The sequence below is a fragment of the Diorhabda carinulata genome, chromosome 12, assembly GCF_026250575.1.
Source record: "Diorhabda carinulata isolate Delta chromosome 12, icDioCari1.1, whole genome shotgun sequence".
Lineage (NCBI taxonomy): Eukaryota > Metazoa > Arthropoda > Insecta > Coleoptera > Chrysomelidae > Diorhabda > Diorhabda carinulata.
In genome coordinates, this window is record NC_079471.1 from 487712 (window position 1) to 502704 (window position 14993).

The 14993-nt window shown below is 31.3% G+C and overlaps 1 protein-coding gene across 1 annotated transcript in view; it reads left to right on the forward strand.

Annotated features, from left to right (window-relative positions):
- The window catches only part of LOC130900019 (RNA-binding protein MEX3B), a 56762-nt gene extending 42034 nt beyond the window's left edge, over window positions 1-14728 (forward strand). Inside the window, exon 2 of the mRNA XM_057810325.1 lies at window positions 13138-14728. Coding sequence (XP_057666308.1) covers window positions 13138-14135 — 998 coding nt within the window. The 3' untranslated portion in view covers window positions 14136-14728. The remainder of the gene's footprint in view (window positions 1-13137) is intronic.
- The last annotated feature ends 265 nt before the right edge of the window (window positions 14729-14993 follow it).

Below are 14993 nucleotides of genomic sequence, written 5' to 3' on the forward strand. Positions count from 1 at the left end.
TTTTAAATGTAAACAAATATATAAAGGACGGGATACACTTGATGATCTAATCATTAAAAAGCTTCTGTATAATATTTTCTTTCGTTAAAAATGTTTATTGTGGTTCTTCTTTTTCATTTTCATCTGTCAACTCTTCTTCTATTTTAATATCCATCAGTAACTGTCTACTATATTTGATGTTTCTACTTCTTTTTTATTATTAATTTAGTACGAGCGCTTATGTGGCAAAACCTGCGCAGTCACCATTTTTTCAAATATAATTATATTACACTAATTTTTAACAGTGTATATTATACAGTTTATTTGTTTTTCGTGTTTTCGGTATTGTAGATCGAGTGTTGTTGGCAATCGGTCTAGTTTTTATTAATAGATAGTTTTAAGGGCAATCGTAGTAGCATGAACTCGAGATACAAAATAAACATCAAAATCGTAAAACGACAAATGGTTTAGTGCTTTGACATCTGCTCACTTAAATGGCTTCCAAATTCTCTGGTTAGTGTTTAAGAGAGAGAAAAATATAAATTTAGTGGAATTATGAAAAGCATTTTGTTCCTACAACTCAAAATTTCAAATATAAAACTTTTTATTACATTTTCAATGTCGAAACTTTTGTTTAATTTGTCGGACGATACATCACGTGATTTGGGAACTTCATTTTAACATTTTTCTAATACAAAATTTGAATTATTAAACTTTTTATTACATTTTCAGTGTCCGACCGTTTGTTTAATTTGTCGGACAATATATCACGTGATTTGGGAACTTCATTTTAACATTTTTCTTATCCAAAATTTGAAATATTAAACTTTTTATTACATTTCCAGTGTCCGATCATTTGTTTAATTTGTCGGACAATATATCACGTGATTTGGGAACTTCATTTTAACATTTTTCTTATACAAAATTTTAATAAAAACTGTATTCAGTTGAAATATTATTTTTTTTGACGTAAATTTTTGTTTCTACGATTATTTAAAATTCAAAATTTGAAATATTAAACTTTTTATTACATTTTCAGTGTCCGACCGTTTGTTTAATTTGTCGGACAATATATCACGTGATTTGGGAACTTCATTTTAACATTTTTCTTATCCAAAATTTGAAATATTAAACTTTTATCACATTTTCAGTGTCCGACTATTTGTTTAATTTGTCGGACAATATATCACGTGATTTGGGAACTTCATTTTAACATTTTTCTTATACAAAATTTTAATAAAAACTGTATTCAGTTGAAATATTATTTTTTTGACGTAAATTTTTGATTCTACGATTATTTAAAATTCAAAATTTGAAATATTAAACTTTTTATTACATTTTCAGTGTCCGACCGTTTGTTTAATTTGTCGGACAATATATCACGTGATTTGGGAACTTCATTTTAACATTTTTCTTATTCAAAATTTGAAATATTAAACTTTTTATTGCATTTTCAGTGTCCGACCGTTTGTTTAATTTGTCGGACAATATATCACGTGATTTAGGAACTTCATTTTAACATTTTTCTTATCCAAAATTTGAAATATTAAACTTTTTATCACATTTTCAGTGTCCGACTATTTGTTTAATTTGTCGGACAATATATCACGTGATTCGGGAACTTCATTTTAACATTTTTCTTATTCAAAATTTGAAATATTAAACTTTTTATTACATTTTCAGTGTCCGACCGTTTGTTTATTTTGTCGGACAATATATCACGTGATTTGGGAACTTCATTTTAACATTTTGCTTATACAAAATTTTAATAAAAACTGTATTCAGTTGAAATATTATTTTTTTGACGTAAATTTTGTTTCTACGATTATTTAAAATTCAAAATTTGAAATATTAAACTTTTTATTACATTTTCAGTGTCCGACCGTTTGTTTAATTTGTCGGACAATATATCTCGTGATTTGGGAACTTCATTTTAACATTTTTCTTATACAAAATTTGAAATATTAAACTTTTTATTGCATTTTCAATGTCGAAACTTTTGTTTAATTTGTCGGACGATACATCACGTGATTTTAAGATGTCATTTTATAATTTTTGCTATAATTTACACGTTAAAACTATATTTAACTGTCATATGATTTTTTTTAAAGAAAATTTAGTTCCTACAATTCTAACCTTCAAATTATATACTTTTTATCATTATTTTCAATGTCGGACCGTTAGTTTTATTTGTCGGACAATACACCATGTGATTTAGATACGTTATTTCATGTTTTTTTTTTCATAAAGAATCTCAATAAAATCGATATTTAGTTGACATTGACATCTTGTATTTTCCTGTCATTGTCAAACGTCAAATCAATCAAAAAGTTGATTATACATTGTGTTATAAGTAATTTACCATCGGAAACCAAAAATTTAACGATAATTATGAAAAAACGTGTCCGAAACAAAAATTTATGTCACGTTTAACGTGATACATTCTCACTTCCAAAATATTGTAGGTTATGTCGAAAAAATCGAAATATTTCATTTAATACTGATAACAATTGACGATTTAGGACGAATATGTAAATTAGAATACTACCAAAACTGTAATAAATGAAGTATGAATATCGAAGTTGTGTTTCGTCAAATTTTTTTCACGTTTCGACGACGACGTCGCCGTTTGAAATTTCGAAGCATCTCGAGCAGCTTCTCTACGTTTAATCTATTATTGTCAAGTGGCATTTACCCTAAGATATTTCTAGACACGTTAGCTAGACCGATTTTACACACGAACAAAAAGATATATTATACGGAGTGCAATACGTTTTTTTGGATACTGGCCAGATCAGTGACATTTTTCCTGGCGACAACAAGGCTACGTCGTATTGCAGACTCCAATAGAAAATATTGATATCGCCACTCGGAATTCACGATATTAACGAGAGCTTATGAAAAAAAAAAAACGGTTTTTATGTATACTGGGTGTCGCAAAATAACTTCGGAAACCACTGTATTAATTTACGATCGTCAGATATGTTAGGAGCCTCTAGTATATCTATGTCTTTGTGAAAATCCTCAGACAAAGTTTTCACGACGAAAATAATGTTTTGATTGAGATATGGCGTTATAAATATAAAAAATTTATATTCGAATCCGATTGAAATTTGACATTGATCGTTATATCTCAGAAACGGTAACTCGTACGTAAAAAAGTATTGATACTTTTTTTGTAGATAATTTTATGATCTACAATTTTCTTCTGAGGTATTTTTTTGATAAAACTCACCGTTTTGCTGATAATCGCAAAAAACTCAATTTTTTTTTGACATTTGACATTGATCGTTATATCTCAGAAACGGTAACTCGTACGTAAAAAAGTATTGATACTTTTTTTGTAGATATTTTTACGATCTACAATTTTCGTCTGAGGTATTTTTTTGATAAAACTCACCGTTTTGCTGATAATCGCAAAAAACTCATTTTTTTTGACATTTGACATTGATCGTTATATCTCAAAAACGGTAACTCGTACGAAAAAAAGTATTGATACGTTTTTTGTAGATAATTTTACGATATACAATTTTCGTCTGGGGTATTTTTTTGATAAAACTCACCGTTTTGCTGATAATCGCGGAAAACTCATTTTTTTTGACATTTGACATTGATCGTTATATCTCAAAAACGGTAACTCGTAGAAAAAAAGTATTCATACGTTTTTTGTAGATATTTTTACGATCTACAATTTTCGTCCGAGGTATTTTTTTGATGAAACTCACCGTTTTGCTGATAATCGCAAAAAACTCATTTTTTTTGACATTTGACATTTATCGTTATATCTCAGAAACGGTAACTCGTACGAAAAAAAGTATTGATACGTTTTTTGTAGATAATTTTACGATATACAATTTTCGTCTGGGGTATTTTTTTGATAAAACTCACCGTTTTGCTGATAATCGCGGAAAACTCATTTTTTTTGACATTTGACATTGATCGTTATATCTCAAAAACGGTAACTCGTACGAAAAAAAGTATTGATACGTTTTTTGTAGATAATTTTACGATATACAATTTTCGTCTGGGGTATTTTTTTGATAAAACTCACCGTTTTGCTGATAATCGCGGAAAACTCATTTTTTTTGACATTTGACATTGATCGTTATATCTCAGAAACGGTAACTCGTACGAAAAAAAGTATTGATACGTTTTTTGTAGATAATTTTACGATATACAATTTTCGTCTGGGGTATTTTTTTGATAAAACTCACCGTTTTGCTGATAATCGCGGAAAACTCATTTTTTTTGACATTTGACATTTATCGTTATATCTCAGAAACGGTAACTCGTACGTAAAAAAGTATTGATACGATTTTTGTAGATAATTTTACGATCTACAATTTTCTTCTGAGGTATTTTTTCGATAAAACTCACTATTTTGTTGAAAATGGCGAAAAACTCATTTTTTCGACATTTGACATTAATTTCAGAAATATCAAAAATTTAATACCATTTACGCTCCAATCCGATTAAAATTTAACCAAACCTTGTATATTACATGTTAACAAGGATAATCCTGTCAATGAAGTGTTAAATCTTTTTATGGTACCGTAGGTACGAAGCAACAAACTTCGTCATTACGAATATCATAAATTCTTAACCTTATAAGTATAAACTACATTTTTTTTTTGTCATCGTCCAGGTATAATGACGAATTAATTGATTTTACAACATTCCCGGTCTAAAGATCATCAACACTTTTTATAATTTGTAAAACACGTATCCGTACTTATTTATTTTTGTACGTCTGGGTATTTTTTTTGTCGTTTAAAAATCTATAAGGTCGATTCGTTTAAAAAACATAAACAAGTTACTCAAACTTGGTTAATTCATAAGCGTACTTCAGCAATATGAAAAAAAAAAAATTAATTTTCGTTTATTTTTCACGTCAGAAGAAGAATTCGCTCTAGTTTTCCATTCAAACTAATCAAAATACGTGAAATAAAACAACAAAAGTCAAAATGACAGTACTAAATGTCATAAACAGGGCCGCCAACCACTCAGAACGAAACATCGCAGTTTACACAGTGACAGTACTGAATGTCACAAGCAGGTTGGCCAACCGCTTCGTAATTTCAAGCCCAATCTCAAATCGACAACGAATTTTTTCAATAAATAAGTCCCGGAATATCAAACTATTGACGATTATTCAAAGGGGATACGCCACTGATTTAAAAGTTGTTAATGAAACTTCTCGGCGGGGGATACCGCATCCGAGGATACCAATGCGGAGGTCACCAGGCTAAATTAAGAAACGATTTACTCGAATATGTACGTGCACGTCGCGTTTTTAATTAATTCAAATAGAGAAATCTCAATTTATAAATGAATTTAAAAAAAAAATACATAAATCGACTGATTCAATGTTATTCGTCGAAAAAAAAATGCTTTTTTAACCAAAACAAAATTAACTTACGAGAAAATTAAAATCGATTGTATCCTATGCCGGTCCTGTCCAAATTACTATTAGCTCGAAGCTTTTTCTATCACTTTTTAGTAGCAGCCGGTTTATTCACAGTATTTCTTATAAATAATATGGTATACCTCGTTTAGTTTCACTGTTTATCATTTTGTAGTACAACCCTGTTATTTTTTCAATTTCAATTTTTTTTTTATCGGACCAGGTACTTCTAGAACAATCCTCGTATATATTCCGATTATGTACCTGGTAGTTTTCCAGTTATTTTCGCATTTATCCTTAGAATAAAAACACATATCGGAAATGTAAATTTTAGAAGCCTGCCCTGTCGATTTTACTCTCAGATGTATACGTCAATTTTATATCGATCAATATTTTGACGTTTCCAAGTTATCGAGAATAAAAAATCGACACGAAAAATTCATCTAAATATTCAGTAGACGAATTTCGAAATACTTGATATAAAATACGTAGTAAATATCTTCGGATACAAACACCTGTATTATCATTTCATCAAATTAAACATTGTTTATATTTCTTTTAAATCAGTGTTATAAATTTGAATGATAAAGAACCGATCGACGCCATTAAATTTATAAATGCCCTCTGTTAAATAATTAATACAGAACCAGCTGAAAAACGAGAAGTTCCTTTTGTTTTTGTACGACTTGCAGAAATTGTGTTATAGCACAGGGCCGGACCTACGACAAGTGATTGCGGAAAAAATATTTAACGTAACATTTTTCTGATTATCGAGATTGATATACACGAAATAATGAATGATAGAATATCTAGTAAAACAAAAAATAATGTTGGTGACGTAAACAGTTACGTTTTATTGACTATAATTGGGATTTGACGTATCTGTGATTTTTCACGGTTCACAGTCACTTGTAAAAACCAATTGATTATCGTTGTTAATTATGTTAGGTTATGTTATGTACTTGAAACTTTTTGTGCATTATTCTTATTTTATATTTCATTTTATAGTCCGGTCAAATTAGATTAAAAATAAGAGTGAAATTAAATAAATTCCGATCGGGCTGAAAATTAGTAAAATTGTTTAAAATAGGATCGAAAATAAAATTTGAATGTTCCCCATCATTTCCGTGTATGGAAAAGATGAAAAATTTTAAGAAATGTAAAAAAAGTTTTGATTCATTATATCTCAGAAACGGTAACTCGTACGAAAAAAAGTATTGATACATTTTTTGTAGATAATTTTACGATGTATAATTTTCGTCTGAGGTATTTTTTTGATAAAACTCACCGTTTTGCTGATAATCGCAAAAAACTCATTTTTTTTGACATTTAACATTTATCGTTATATCTCAGAAACAGTGATTCGTACGAAAAAAAGTATTGATACGTTTTTTGTAGATAATTTCATGATCTACAATTTTCATCTGAGGTATTTTTTCGATAAAACTCAGTTTTGTTGTAAATTGCGAGAAACTAATTTTTTTTTGACATTTGACATTGATCGTTATATCTCAGAAACGGTAACTCGTAGGAAAAAAAGTATCGATACGTTTTTTGTAGATAATTTTACGATCTACAATATTCGTCTGAAGTATTTTTATGATAAAATTCACCGTTTTGCTGAAAATTGCGGAAAACTCATTTTTTTTACCTTTAACCTTGATCTTTATATCTCAGAAACGGTGATTCGTACGAAAAAAAGTATTGATACGTTTTTTGTAGATAATTTCATGATCTACAATTTTCGTCTGATGTATTTTTTCGATAAAACTTACCATTTTGCTGAAAATTGCGAAAAACTCATTTTTTTTTGACATTTGACATTGATCGTTATATCTCAGAAACGGTAACTCGTAGGAAAAAAAGTATCGATACGTTTTTTGTAGATAATTTTACGATCTACAATTTTCGTCTGAGTTATTTTTTCGATAAAACTTACCATTTTGCTGAAAATTGCGAAAAACAAATTTTTTTTGACATTTGACATTTATCGTTATATCTCAGAAACGGTAACTCGTAGGAAAAAAAGTATCGATACGTTTTTTGTAGATAATTTTACGATCTACAATTTTCGTCTGAGTTATTTTTTCGATAAAACTTACCATTTTGCTGAAAATTGCGAAAAACAAATTTTTTTTGACATTTGACATTTATCGTTATATCTCAGAAACGGTAACTCGTAGGAAAAAAAGTATCGATACGTTTTTTGTAGATAATTTTACGATCTACAATATTCGTCTGAAGTATTTTTATGATAAAATTCACCGTTTTGCTGAAAATTGCGGAAAACTCATTTTTTTTACCTTTAACCTTGATCTTTATATCTCAGAAACGGTGATTCGTACGAAAAAAAGTATTGATACGTTTTTTGTAGATAATTTCATGATCTACAATTTTCGTCTGATGTATTTTTTCGATAAAACTTACCATTTTGCTGAAAATTGCGAAAAACTCATTTTTTTTTGACATTTGACATTGATCGTTATATCTCAGAAACGGTAACTCGTAGGAAAAAAAGTATCGATACGTTTTTTGTAGATAATTTTACGATCTACAATTTTCGTCTGAGTTATTTTTTCGATAAAACTTACCATTTTGCTGAAAATTGCGAAAAACTCATTTTTTTTTGACATTTGACATTTATCGTTATATCTCATAAACGGTCACTCGTAGGAAAAAAAGTATTGATACGTTTTTTGTAGATAATTTCATGATCTACAATTTTCGTCTGAGGTATTTTTATGATAAAACTCACCGTTTTCCTGAAAATTGAGAAAAACTAATTTTTATTACTTTTGACCTTGAATAAAATTTTCTCGATACACAGGAACATTCAAATTCTATGTTCACTAGTATTTCAAACAATTCCACTGATTTTCAGCTCGATGGGAATTTATGTAACTCCGAATATCCAAATTGACCGTATTAATAGTGTAATATTGAAATTTGCGCCTGGGCATTTCGGTCTAGTCCATTCCTGTTCGAAATCACGCGAGTTGTGGTGTTGTTATAAAATGTCGGGTACGTTGGCCACAGGCACCTATACACAAAGATAACCTTGGAACCATCACAAGAACGGATGGTTCTACAGGTAAGGTCGGGATTTATTATAAACAGCTCTTCATTCTTTTTTATATTCCCAAGACTGGTTTTCACTTGAGAAATTCCTTCACCCATTTCGTGATATTTGCTATACAAACGTCGCGGAATTCTGATAGAAAACAAAGAAAAAATAATCGGGGTGATCGACCCGCAAAAAAATCAATTAAAAAACTACAAATATAACCAAGTTATGTTATAATAATGAAAACGTTACTTCAAAATTGAAAAAGTGTAAATCCAATTATGGTGTACGGTACGCGGTTCCGTTAGTCTCGTAAAACACGAAAACAAATTTCCATCGACAACTTCTGCTCGCCTAATATTTCGATCGTATGAATTTTCAATTAAACCTCAGCTCGGAGCCCGAAGATTGTTTTTTTTTTGATTGACCAATAAAATAAATCACAAACGACATATATTTAAATGAAAATTGGAATTTTACATATATACCAGGACGGTACCGAAAGTACATAACCTAGAAATCCATACATACCGAATTCGAAGACGTCACGTTGTTTATAGTACGGGAAAATTTGGTCATTAACTCAACCAATATAAAAACCAAAGGACTAGTATCGGAAATGACCAAAAAAGTGATGGTTTGACCACAGATAGGCCCGTCGTGTCCCACTGGACGTTTCCAAAGTTCAAAGTCTTTTCAGAAGCCTTTGGTTCGAACCTTTTGACGATTAGGGTGGTTGTGGGGTTTGGCCAGGTGTTTAAACCACGTCTGGGGCACTCACAGATAACGTGGTGCAATTTCCATGCACCAGCAGCGTTCCGGATCATCAATGATGCCCATGGTGTGAAGGTACACGTCTTAGATGGTAATATCCGGTTAGAAGTCCGGTGCATTCTTTACTATTTAGTTTTCTAAGGGTACCGTACACATAATTGGTTTTACGAAGATTGAACATCCACCAGATAGCACTAATTTGGCTTCTTTAGACTGTTTTTTGTTGTACATTTTGGTACATAATTCTGTTTAGTAATTATTAAATAAATAATAAATTTGTAAGTGACATGGTCATCTTATTTTTTTAATAACCCTCGTTATATTTAATACAGAGTTTTGAAAAATATATTCCTAGAATAAGAAACATTTTCTTTATAAATTACAAAATTTTTACGTTTCCATCTTAATTAGTTTATGAGATACAGGGTCGTAAAGATAAGTTTTGTTTTTGACTGAAAAAGTGATATAACCCTTTTACTGTCTCATTATCTCCCTTGTTATTAAGTATAGATTTTCGAAAACAAAATCATAGAATGAGGGAAATTTTTTTTACAAGTTTGCAAATTTTCAAGTTTCCATCTTAAGTAATTCATTAGATACAAGGCGCTTAAGAAAACTTCTATTTTTGTGTTTAAAAGTGACATGATTGTCTTATTTTTTTAATAACCCTCGTAAAATTTAACACAGAGTTTTGAAAAATATATTTCCAGAATAAGAAACATTTTCTCTATAAATCACCAAATTTTCACATTTCCATCTTAATTAGTTTATGAGATACAGGGTCGTAAAGATAACTTTTGTTTTTGACTCAAAAAATGATATAACCCTTTTACTGTTTCATTATCTCTCTTGTTATTAAATACAAATTTTCGAAAAAAAAATCATAGAATGAGGGAAATTTTCTCTACAAGTTTGCAAATTTTCAAGTTTCCATCTTAAGTAATTCATTAGATACAAGGCGCTTAAGAAAACTTCTATTTTTGTGTTTAAAAGTGACATGATTGTCTTATTTTTTTAATAACCCTCGTAAAATTTAACACAGAGTTTTGAAAAATATATTTCCAGAATAAGAAACATTTTCTCTATAAATCACCAAATTTTCACATTTCCATCTTAATTGGTTTATGAGATACAGGGTCGTAAAGATAAGTTTTGTTTTTGACTCAAAAAATGATATAACCCTTTTACTGTTTCATTATCTCTCTTGTTATTAAATACAAATTTTCGAAAAAAAAATCATAGAATGAGGGAAATTTTCTCTACAAGTTTGCAAATTTTCAAGTTTCCATCTTAAGTAATTCATTAGATACAAGGCGCTTAAGAAAACTTCTATTTTTGTGTTTAAAAGTGACATGATTGTCTTATTTTTTTAATAACCCTCGTAAAATTTAACACAGAGTTTTGAAAAATATATTTCCAGAATAAGAAACATTTTCTCTATAAATCACCAAATTTTCACATTTCCATCTTAATTGGTTTATGAGATACAGGGTCGTAAAGATAAGTTTTGTTTTTGACTCAAAAAATGATATAACCCTTTTACTGTTTCATTATCTCTCTTGTTATTAAATACAAATTTTCGAAAAAAAAATCATAGAATGAGGGAAATTTTCTCTACAAGTTTGCAAATTTTCAAGTTTCCATCTTAAGTAATTCATTAGATACAAGGCGCTTAAGAAAACTTCTATTTTTGTGTTTAAAAGTGACATGATTGTCTTATTTTTTTAATAACCCTCGTAAAATTTAACACAGAATTTTGAAAAATATATTTCCAGAATAAGAAACATTTTCTCTATAAATCACCAAATTTTCACATTTCCATCTTAATTAGTTTATGAGATACAGGGTCGTAAAGATAAGTTTTGTTTTTGACTCAAAAAATGATATAACCCTTTTACTGTTTCATTATCTCTCTTGTTATTAAATACAAATTTTCGAAAAAAAAATCATAGAATGAGGGAAATTTTCTCTACAAGTTTGCAAATTTTCAAGTTTCCATCTTAAGTAATTCATTAGATACAAGGCGCTTAAGAAAACTTCTATTTTTGTGTTTAAAAGTGACATGATTGTCTTATTTTTTTAATAACCCTCGTAAAATTTAACACAGAATTTTGAAAAATATATTTCCAGAATAAGAAACATTTTCTCTATAAATCACCAAATTTTCACATTTCCATCTTAATTAGTTTATGAGATACAGGGTCGTAAAGATAAGTTTTGTTTTTGACTCAAAAAATGATATAACCCTTTTACTGTTTCATTATCTCTCTTGTTATTAAATACAAATTTTCGAAAAAAAAATCATAGAATGAGGGAAATTTTCTCTACAAGTTTGCAAATTTTCAAGTTTCCATCTTAAGTAATTCATTAGATACAAGGCGCTTAAGAAAACTTCTACTTTTGTCTTTAAAAATGACATGATTGTCTAATTTTTTTAATAACCCTCGTAAAATTTAACACAGAGTTTTGAATAATATATTCCTAGAATCAGAAACATTTTCTCGATAAATTACCAAATTTTTACATTTGCATCTTAATTAGTTTATGAGATACAGGGTCGTAAATATAAATTTTGTTTTTGACTCAAAAAGTGACACAACCCCTTTACTGTATCTTTATCTCCCTTCTTATCAAGTACAGATTTTTGAAAGAAAAATCATAGAATGAGGGAAATTTTCTCTACGAGCTTGCAAATTTTCAAGTTTCCAACTTAAATAGTTCGTTAGATACAAGGAGTATAAGAAAACTTCTATTTTTGTGTTTAAAACTGACATGATTGTTTAATTTTTTTAATAACCCTCGTAAAATTTAACACAGAGTTTTGAATAATATATTCCTAGAATCAGAAACATTTTCTCGATAAATTACCAAATTTTTACATTTGCATCTTAATTAGTTTATGAGATACAGGGTCGTAAATATAAATTTTGTTTTTGACTCAAAAAGTGACACAACCCCTTTACTGTATCTTTATCTCCCTTCTTATCAAGTACAGATTTTTGAAAGAAAAATCATAGAATGAGGGAAATTTTCTCTACAAGTTTGCAAATTTTCAAGTTTCCATCTTAAGTAATTCATTAGATACAAGGCGCTTAAGAAAACTTCTACTTTTGTCTTTAAAAATGACATGATTGTCTAATTTTTTTAATAACCCTCGTAAAATTTAACACAGAGTTTTGAATAATATATTCCTAGAATCAGAAACATTTTCTCGATAAATTACCAAATTTTTACATTTGCATCTTAATTAGTTTATGAGATACAGGGTCGTAAATATAAATTTTGTTTTTGACTCAAAAAGTGACACAACCCCTTTACTGTATCTTTATCTCCCTTCTTATCAAGTACAGATTTTTGAAAGAAAAATCATAGAATGAGGGAAATTTTCTTTACGAGCTTGCAAATTTTCAAGTTTCCAACTTAAATAGTTCGTTAGATACAAGGAGTATAAGAAAACTTCTATTTTTGTGTTTAAAAGTGACATGATTGTCTTATTTTTTTAATAACCCTCGTAAAATTCAACACTATGAGTTTTGAAAAATATATTTTCAAAATAAGAAACATTTTCTCTATAAATTACCAAATTTTCACATTTGCATCTTAATTAGTTTATGAGATATAGGGTCGTAAAGATAAATTTTGTTTTTGACTCAAAAAATGATACAATCCTTTTACTGTCTCATTATCTCCCTTGTTATTAAGTATAGATTTTCGAAAAAAAAATCATAGAATAAGGGAAATTTTTTCTACGAGCTTGCAAATTTTCAAGTGTCTATCCCAAATAGTTCGTTAGATACAAGGCGCTTAAGAAAACTTCTATTTTTGTCTTTAAAAATAACACGTCCGTAATTTTTTTTCTAACAGATATACAAAAAAAAAAAAAAAAAAATTGACGTCGATATCGTTTTTGTTGCAGGTTGCAAAATCAAAGCCCTCCGCGCCAAGACCAACACCTACATCAAAACGCCCGTCAGAGGCGAAGAACCCGTCTTCGTGGTAACCGGTCGCAAAGAAGACGTCGCCAAAGCCAAAAGAGAAATCCTCTCGGCGGCGGAGCATTTCTCCCAAATCAGAGCTTCCCGCAAAAACAATTTGGCGGGATTAGGATCCGGCGCCAGCACGCCGCCCGGTCCTCCGGCGAATATTCCCGGTCACGTCACAATCCAAGTGCGGGTGCCGTACCGCGTCGTCGGCCTGGTAGTCGGCCCCAAAGGCGCCACCATCAAAAGGATCCAACATCAGACCCACACCTACATCGTAACGCCGAGTCGCGACAAAGAACCCGTCTTCGAGGTGACCGGCCTACCGGAGAGCGTCGAATCCGCCCGCCGAGAAATCGAGGCCCACATCGCGATGCGCACCGGAAACGGCGCCTCCATCAACGGCTTACTAGACGAAAGCGAACTATTCGCCTCGTTGTACAAATCCGGATTGAACTCGATACTCAACTACATGGAACAACCGACGGACACGTTCCCGACGATGACCTCTTCGACGGGCAGCAGCGGCGCCTTCTCCAGCTCGGGCTCCTGCTCCAGCAGCTCGTCGAGCAGCGGCGGCGGCAGAGATCTGGGAGCCATATGGAGCTCGAACGATAGAGACGAAGGTTTGGGCGATTCCCCCAGCTTCGATACGTCCGCCGCCCTATCGAGCATTTGGTCGTATCCGAGCGCCGCGGCTCCGTCGAGACCGTCGCCGGCGAACAGCACCAGCCCCGCCGACTCCCTACTCAGCTCCGCCACCAAATGTTTAGTGTGCACCGAGGCGAAAGTTACGCACGCTCTGGTGCCGTGCGGCCACAATTTCTTCTGCATGGAATGCGCCACCAGAGTGTGCGAAGCCGGCGACGCTCAATGCCCCGTCTGTTCGCTACCCGCCATACAAGCGATCCGCATCTACTCCCCGAATCCTTAAGGCGACGACGCCCCCGATCGATCGCGCTCGAATCGCATTCCGTGGACGCGCGATTCCGCGGACGCGCGATTCCGCGGACGCGCGTCCCGCGTTCGACTTCACCTTCGGTTAACGCTCTTCGCATACAACGAATCGGAAAATTTTTAACGTGGAGTTTTTTTTTTTCTCTATTTTTTATTCTTTTTTTCAATTTTTCGTGTGCGGTTGGGGGTTCGACGAAGTTGAAGCGTGTAGTCATCGTTTAAAGCCAGTGAAACATCCTTTTTTTTTTATTTTTTAATTAATTTTTTTTTTCGATAGTATTTAGAGTTATATTTTGAGTATTTCGGATATTTTTTATCGTTCTGAACACGTAGAAATGGAAAAGGGAAAAAGACGCGCGACGCCGCGCTTCGCGCGTAAAGTGCGTCGCGTCGTTTTTTTTTTTTTTTTGGAATATATTTTTTTAAGTTTCGCCGTGTGGGAAACGTCGCTCTCACGTTATTGAAGTCTGAAAACAGCAATTCTCAAAATATTGTTTAAGGGATAAAATTTTTAAAATAATATATGGATAAAATAGGAATAAAGCGAAAATATAATGAAAAAAAAAAAAATGTATTATATTACGATGAAGTGAGAATTAGTTTGGTTGTGCGGCGCGAGGTGTGCGGTTCGGAAGCGGGGTGCGGAAAAATTTCGGATTCTTTCGAAAATTTATAGGAGATATCGGGAAAAATTGAAAATTTATCGAGATATTTTGGAAACGAATATAAAAATTCGATGATAATTGTGAATTTTTTCATATTTGAATCGTGAAAGTGGTGTTCGTATATTCGGTAACGTTTTTACTGAAAAATTTCCAATTTTCACATTTTCGTC